At 42.5% G+C, this 7615-nt stretch overlaps 1 protein-coding gene across 3 annotated transcripts; it reads left to right on the plus strand.

Moving 5' to 3' along the window:
* Nucleotides 1–609: 609 nt before the first annotated feature.
* Nucleotides 610–7024, plus strand: LOC117252540 (uncharacterized). 3 transcript variants are annotated; one of them, XM_078171162.1, is made up of 7 exons: nucleotides 639–729; nucleotides 861–903; nucleotides 1442–1556; nucleotides 1663–2004; nucleotides 3216–3494; nucleotides 3572–3757; nucleotides 3954–7024. In XM_078171162.1, exons 2-7 carry the CDS (start codon nucleotides 892–894, stop codon nucleotides 5807–5809), a joined length of 2790 nt encoding a protein of 929 aa, XP_078027288.1. In that variant the 5' UTR covers nucleotides 639–729; nucleotides 861–891; the 3' UTR covers nucleotides 5810–7024. The 3 variants fall into 3 exon arrangements, with proteins under 3 accessions (XP_033475441.2, XP_078027288.1, XP_078027287.1); XM_033619550.2 differs by lacking the exon at nucleotides 861–903 and having other exon boundaries at nucleotides 610–729; XM_078171161.1 differs by lacking the exons at nucleotides 639–729; nucleotides 861–903 and adding an exon at nucleotides 929–1086.
* The last annotated feature ends 591 nt before the right edge of the window (nucleotides 7025–7615 follow it).

A 7615-nucleotide genomic window follows, 5' to 3' on the forward strand; every position in this document is an offset into this window, starting at 1 on the left:
CAAACACACCTCACTTTTGAAAGGCATGTTTTCTTATACTTATAAAAAGGTGCTTTTTTTTTCTTTAAAACTTTGTGGCAATTTTTGTTCTCCTTTTTAAAAAAAATCCAATTTTATTTTTCTATAAACATTCTTAGCTGTTTGTTTCTTTGAACATTTCCAGCAGTTTTTTTCTTTTATTTGAAAATTTTTGTTAAATTTTTCTTTCATTTTTTTTTTTTAAATGAAAAAAACGTATCATAACCAGAAAATGTGAAAACAGAAACTATCATTGGATTTTAAATCTCTAACTGACCTTGGATACATAATGTGGAATGAAAGCTTCCTTCAGAATAAAAAGAATAGCCTAATAAAATAACAACAATAATAATAATAATAATTCAGGTAGAGGGAGGGTCATGCTGCATTTCCCCCTGTGTACTCAGGGAGGCTCTAGGAAATATATTTGTACCATCAGAAAGGGTAAAAAAAAAAAAAAAAAAGTCACACCCCAGCCACCCTCCTCCTCTGGTAAGTGAAGAACAGTCCCTAAAATAAAATAAAACCATGACATAAAGAAAGTCTGAAATCATTTTGTTTTCCGCCACAACTTTGAACACTTTGCAGCACAGGGGGTCGTGAAACATGAGCCTCCAGGTAACCGGAAGCACCCGCCCTACACCTACCTGCTTTTTCTGCTGGACTTTGACCGTGGAGCGCCTCCAGGGAACTCTGACAGGGACACAACAGGTATGCAGATGTTTTAATAAATGCTGTATAGTTATGTGTTCATGCGTTTAGCTTGGTCTTTACATCACATATGAATTATGAAATGATTTTAATAAGAGGTGACCCGCCGTGTGTTCTCCTCTGTGCCGCAGATGTGTGTCCCCTGGGGAGCGTCGTGGGAACATGCAACCGCATGTAGGAAATAATGTGTTTAATCAGTCTGTGTTTCAAGCCTGAACTTTACAGCCTGCAGCTCCTCTCATAAACAGATACAGATGGAGGCCTGCTATATATATTGTTGAATTTACAGTATTGTTTCTTTTGTTACAAATGAAAGTGAAACTAAACTCTCAAACCAAATCACAGTGTGACTGTAAGGTGAGGGTGAAACACATAACACACTTTCTTTTGTATGAGTGTAAAGTATGAAATAAGGTCACTGGAGTTCACGCTCGGCTTCACGCTCTCAGTGTGATCACAGTTTAATTCATCCGCGAACATGAACATGAAGTTTAGCTTTGTGACCAGCAGAGGGCGCCACTGAGCGGCTCTGCTGTCACACTGAGGATGTGCAGAGACAGAAGTGATGTGACATTTTCTGTATCAGATTTATGAAACATGTCATCAGATCAAAATCATGTTTATAAGCAAAATTAATAAAACTGTTCATGAGAACATCAGAGTGAAGTGCATGAAGTATTTTTCTGTTTAACTGTTTCATTTCTGTTTTCAGAGCTCCAGGATGTTTCATGTGATGGACAGACAGTTTCTGAACTTCCAGTTTGGTGCCTTCACTGTCCTGCTTTTCCACCCTGTTGTCTTCCTCGCCCTGATACACTCATGTACAGGTGAATCACACTGACACTCTGGTTTATGTTAACGTAAAGTAAGTCATCCAAAGTGTAGAGTTTAACGTGCTGCAGAAATCAGAATCAAAAACCTGTTTGTTTTCAGGTCAGTCTCAGCTGATTGGTCCGTCTCAGCCAATAGTGGCATTAGTCGGTGATGACATCATTTTGCCGTGTCACCTTGACCCTGCCATGAATGCCTTTGACATGACAGTAGAGTGGGCGAGACCTGACCTGGACCCCAGGTTTGTGGTGGTGTGGCGTGACGGTGTGGAACTGGAGAGTAAAAAACATCCGTCCTACAGAGGAAGAACATCAGTGTTCACTGATGAACTGAAGCACGGAAACGTTTCACTGAAACTGTCCAACGTGAGAAGATCTGATGAGGCAACATACAGATGTTTCATTCCAGCAATAGACAGAGCCCGGACTGTTCAGCTGGTTGTTGGTGAGTGATCACACTGTGTGTTTCTTTGCGTTAGTAATGGTTGAAAATAACTTTTTGTCATATTTGATGAAACTCGCTTGCTGCTAGGACATGGTCACTACGTTTCCGTGACATTAGAGAAAACACATTTATCCTGTTCGTCCAACTAAAACTGGACTTTTGTAATTGTAATTGTAATAAATCGAATGTGTCACAGTGGGACTAACACACCCAGATCATGTGACTCCTGCATGTATACAGTCAATCAGACCCAAACTGGCCGAGGCGCTCTGAGCATGCTCCACAGTTTCCGCCCCGGGCTTTGACCCTGAAGTCCAATAGCATTAAATGTGTAAGAGAAGAAGAAGCCGGTAACAACATGGAGAAATCTACATCCAGAGCCGTGACTTTTTGGACGGACCAAATGTACAGAGCTGTAAAGTTGTCCACCATGGTAGCAGTTAGCTGCTAGCTAACCGTAGCTAACTTGTTTGTCCATTGTTTGGTCGACGTGACGTAATAGGTCAACAGGAAAAAGGTCCAATACTAACAAGCTGAAAGGGGGCATATCTCCACCTATCGTAGAGGAGTCGCACATACTTGGCTCAATAAATGGATTCCCCTCCAACCAATCAGAGCCAAGGAGTCTCCAATACAGAGTAGCAGGTGGCACCTTGTACAGTAGCCTCAGCCACCAGTGTGTGAATGTGACACTTAGTATGAAAAAGTGCTTTGAGTGGTCACAAGACTAGATAGACTTTATACAAGTGCAAGTCAATCTACCATTTACCATGATGCTAACAGTTAGCCTGTCAATCCGGTCTCACTCGGAAGTCGTCCAAGTTTGGCGCTTGGTCGGTGACTTCTAGCATCAGACAGCAATGAAAAAAGCTGTCCTTTCACATCAGCATGATACACAGCTGGTCGTGTTATTGTTAAACAGTGCCCAGCGCCGTCAGGGGGAAAGGCAGTGGGACAACAACGAAAGTTAAGGGGCACAAATCTGACTAGGATGGGTGGTGGATGTTTCCAGCAACCCTTGACTGTCACCTGGGAGGCCGGTGTTTGCTTTTCATAAGACTGTAAAGCCAAACAGTCTAATCTAGATTTATTTCAGACACTGCACTTTACTTTACTGCAACCCACAGAGTGTCTGCCTGACTCAGTGTTTTCAGTTTACATCCTCAGTGAAGCCACCACTTGTAGAAGCTTATAAAGCCTCTCATCTTCAGGTGCCGTCTCCTCACCTGTAATCCACACGACTAAAACCATGAGTGAAGTGGTTCTACAGTGTGAGTCTGCAGGCTGGTATCCAGAGCCTGAGGTGCTGTGGCTGGACGCTGAGGGAAACCTCCTCTCTGCTGGACCTACAGAGACACTCAGAGGTCCTGATGACCTCTACACTGTCAGCAGCAATGTGACTGTGGACAAGAGACACGGCAACAACTTCACCTGTAGAGTCCATCAGAAGAACATCAACCAGACCAGAGAGACACACGTCCTGGTTCCAGGTTAGCACACTTCATATGTGTTAATCATGTGATTCAGACTTCATATGAACATCACCTTCTGTGTTTTATCATTTCAGATCATTTCTTCATGGTCCCCAGTACTACCAGTAGTCCCAGTACTCCCAGTACTACCAGCACTACCAGTACTCCTGTTACTCCTGGTAGTCAACAAGGTATTATTGGCTCAGTTATAGGCTGTGCTGCTCTGGTGTTAATTCCCGCTGCTGTCTTTGTCGTGTGGAAATGGAGACACAAGAAATTCAGTAAGTGATAAAATGATTTCACTTCTTTCTGCATGTTCAGTGTCCTGCTGCTGCCTTTTGATTACAAACTGATATTTGAAGGACAGTATTTGTGATCTGATTTTAATTTGACACACGTTAATTAATGTTTTCAGTTGCATCATTTTTGATTTCTTGACAAACATTGCCCGTCTTTCCTGCTTCTCTTTTCACACAGAAAACAAGAGGAGGAGCCACGAAGACGGACCTGAGCAGATGGAGGCAGAAAAGATGGTCACATCTAGAAGTGATAACACAGGATTTCAGGTTGTGGTGGAAGGAGAAGGAGAAAGGGTACCTCTTATGGCAGGAAGTGAAGGACAGAATAATGTAGACAATAGAGGAGAGGAGAAGATTGAGTCTCACAGTGAACATGAAGACCCACAGGTTGGAGCTGAAAGAGAAACACACCAGAATCAGCTTGTGACAAAACCAGACATGGACAGAACGGAAGGAGAGAGAGAAGTGAAATCAATCGAAAATGAAAATTTACCTTTAATTGCAACAGAAGGACAAAATCACCAAGAGCAGGACATGACAGGTAGACAAGTATTACGTGATCGGGGCGAGGGTGGAGTAGAGCAGAAGATGAAACCAGTTAAAGAAGATTCAGGACTTCCAGTGGCAGAGGAGGCTGAAGGACAAAAAGAACAGCCGCAAAATGTCCACACTGATCAGGATGTACAGGACAAAGAAGAGACACAGCAAGAGCCAATGACTGATGAGGACAAAAAAGAGAAAAGAAATAAGACAAAGAAAGTAAAGGGAAAGAACGAGAAGCAAGTGAACAAGGGAGGTTCTGGATCAATAGGACAGAAGAAGAACCAGAGAGATCCATCACAACCAGAGGCTGAGAGAACGACAGTGGAGGACGAGACGAAGCTTCAATCAGAGACGCAGAAAAGAAAAGAGACAGAGAAGGACGACATAGAGCTCAAACCACAGCAAGGAAATGTCAGCCAACGTCTATTGCAAGACAAAAAACAGGAGATGAGAGAAGCAGAACATGAGGAAAAAAAAGACAAAGATCAGGAGGGAAACCAGAGTAACATTCAGAGAACGACAGAAAGGAAAGCAGAGAAACAAGAGGAGAAACTGAAGGAAGAGAAGATGGAGAATGAGAGGAAGCTTCAGTCAGAGAGGACAGAGCTCAAAACACAGGAAGGAGGTGACAACCAGCAAGTTTTAGATGCCAACAGACCAGAACAGACGGCTGAACATGAGAATAAGAAAGACAAAGATCAGAGGGACGTAACTACAACAACAGAAAGTAAAGCAGAGAAACAAGAGGAGCACATTAACAAGAAAGTGGAGGAAACAGAGGGAAAGAGGGATGGAAGAGAGGATAAGCCTCCATCAGTCAGTGGGGAAATAACACAGACACCAGACCTCAAAGAACATGAAGACACAGCTGGAGGACAAAACCAAGAGAAGGAGCTCCAGGCAGAGAAACAACAGCAAGAAACATCTCTGAGAAAGATGGACGAAACCAAAGAGCAGCCAAAGAGATCCACCAACAGGGAATGGATACCGTGGAAAGAGAGACGAAAACAGGAGTTGGGGAGAAAGAAAGGAGCTGACATTACTGAAACTCCAAAGGAGGTCAATGAGGTCAGACAGGAAGGACAGCAGCAGGCAGTGCAACAACAACTGGACGTAAAGGAAGACGTCACAGAGCAGATACAGGACTTCTTTAAGAGTCTCTCAGAGAGAGGAGCTGAGTGTCAGGACACACAGCCGATGGAGACTGATGTAAGACCTATAAAGAAAGCAAAAAGAAGAGGAAAACATCAACATATACAAGTGAAAGAGTTTCATGTAGATCATCAACAGATAGGCAGTAAGAAGAGGCCTCGGGAAGAAGACAGTGATGCTCAGATGGAGTCTGAAGAAGACGGAGAGCCGAGACAGAAGACTTTCAAACAGGTAAAAGAGCGTCCAGATGAACAAAATGATGTTCAGATGAAGGATGAAGACGACAGTGAAAAGGAGAAAGAAGTAACAGATGAACCTGAAGGAATGGATCTTAGCTGACAACAGGATCATGCAGCTTTGTGTCAGGGAGACCAACAGGAGGAGCTGATGGATAGTTCATGATACAGCTGACATTAGGACACTTGAAGAAGAAGAAGAAGAAGAAGCACCACATCCACACAGTGCAGCTGTTGAAAACCAGTGAATGACTGAACACTGTGCAGCTGATTTATCTCTGTTCATTCAGGTCTTTTGAGGCAAACAGGGACCAAAAGTGGGGTCGGTACAGAACGGTTCTCTTGGTACCATCAACAACTTTTCACAGTGGAAACAGAAAAAATGTTCACCGAACTGAAATAAACTAGACCACACTGCTTGGTGGAAACAGGGCTCTGGACAGCAGTGTCTGTCTGTTGGACTGACAAATGTCAATAAGCACTAGATGGATAGCCATTTTGCAAAAAACACATCTTGTGCGTTCATGTTCCCCAGAGGGTGAATCATACTGACTTTGGCTCCACCATGAGGTTCACATTTGTGATTTTAGTTGATATATCTCAACAACTATTGGATGGATTGTGATAAAATGTGGTTCATCCTTCATGTTCCCGTCAGAATTAATCATAATGACCTGGGTGAGTTTTAATCTAGCGCCATCATCAGCAGAACGGCACATTGCAAGTAGTTGTCTGTTGCAACTCATCTCGTCGCCAGTCTTTAGTCTGAACTGGTCTTTAGCTGGTGGCAAAGGTCATCGTCAAAACTTCACAGTATGGTTTGCAGGAAGTGGTGACAGTGTTATGCATTTTTCGTCACTGCTGCAAATCAAATGTAGTGGACAAGAAAACTGTGTTAAATTATGAACTGTAATATGTGGCTGATTCCTGATCCAGTTAATACGTTCAGCACCTGTGCAGATACCGATCCAGCTGATCAGGTCAGTGCATCCCAAAACAAAACATGAGATTTATTCTATCGTTGTACAGGTGCAGACAAAAAAGCCTGAGAGAAATTTAAATGTGTGAAACTGTAAATGCAGACTTTTAGAAACATTTTTGGATCAATATTAGTGTAATATCGTGTTCTCTGTTTTGAATATGATTTTATATTGTGTTGTGATGTCGTCCTCCTGCATGAGAGTGTATAGAGGACTCTGTCTTCTATCGTAGATTAGGCCATGAATTATGGTTGGAAATTAATACTAATTAATACTACGTTTGCAAAGTAAAGGCAGAACTGAATTCATTGTAAATAAATGTTTCTTGTTTATTTAGATTTTTTTGGGTCCTGGAGCAGCACAGAATTTTTTCATTTGAAATCAGAAGCAGGCTGTAAAGTTTATAAACTTTATTTTTCCTCACAGTTACAGCTCTCACTGCTGTGATTACACATTTTTAGTCACTCCACCCTCTGATTTTATCTTTTAGCGCTCTCTCTGTAACACACTTAAAAACTCTTGCCCAGACTGAACCAAAGCAGATAAACGAGACAGGTTCATTAATGTATTTCATAATCCCAACACTCAGAGAAATGTTACTGATGGAGCTGTAACTGTTCAGACACTAAGTGCCCTCCTGTCTCTGACAAGCCTGTAGTTTCAGATTGAGCCACCAGGTGGCGCTGATGAGGTGAACGTGAGCTGATGAGCGTTAAACCACAGCAGAGGTCCACAGGCTGTTATTATGGAAACACAGAGGACATTTATAGAGACGTGTGTGTGGAGCTGCTCCTGTGTTTGTCTCCCTCACACACTCAGAGTTATGTAACTCAGTGTGTGACGTCAAATGTCTAATTCTGGAGGATGAACGGAGCCTCCGGACCCTGAATCTAATATTTAGATATTGATACAGTCAAATTTATACATTA

The sequence above is a fragment of the Epinephelus lanceolatus genome, chromosome 9 (genome assembly GCF_041903045.1).
Source record: "Epinephelus lanceolatus isolate andai-2023 chromosome 9, ASM4190304v1, whole genome shotgun sequence".
In the NCBI taxonomy this organism is placed as follows: Eukaryota; Metazoa; Chordata; class Actinopteri; order Perciformes; family Serranidae; genus Epinephelus; species Epinephelus lanceolatus.

What these genes read in the sequence shown, in the direction of transcription:
- LOC117252540 (XM_033619550.2), top strand. Translation starts at nt 625, where the DNA reads ATGAGCCTCCAGGTAACCGGAAGCACCCGCCCTACACCTACCTGCTTT. An exon ending in GACACACGTCCTGGTTCCAG is followed by an intron (nt 3,495 to 3,571) that starts GTTAGCACACTT and finishes TTATCATTTCAG; the next exon opens with ATCATTTCTTCATGGTCCCC. An exon ending in ATGGAGACACAAGAAATTCA is followed by an intron (nt 3,758 to 3,953) that starts GTAAGTGATAAA and finishes CTTTTCACACAG; the next exon opens with AAAACAAGAGGAGGAGCCAC.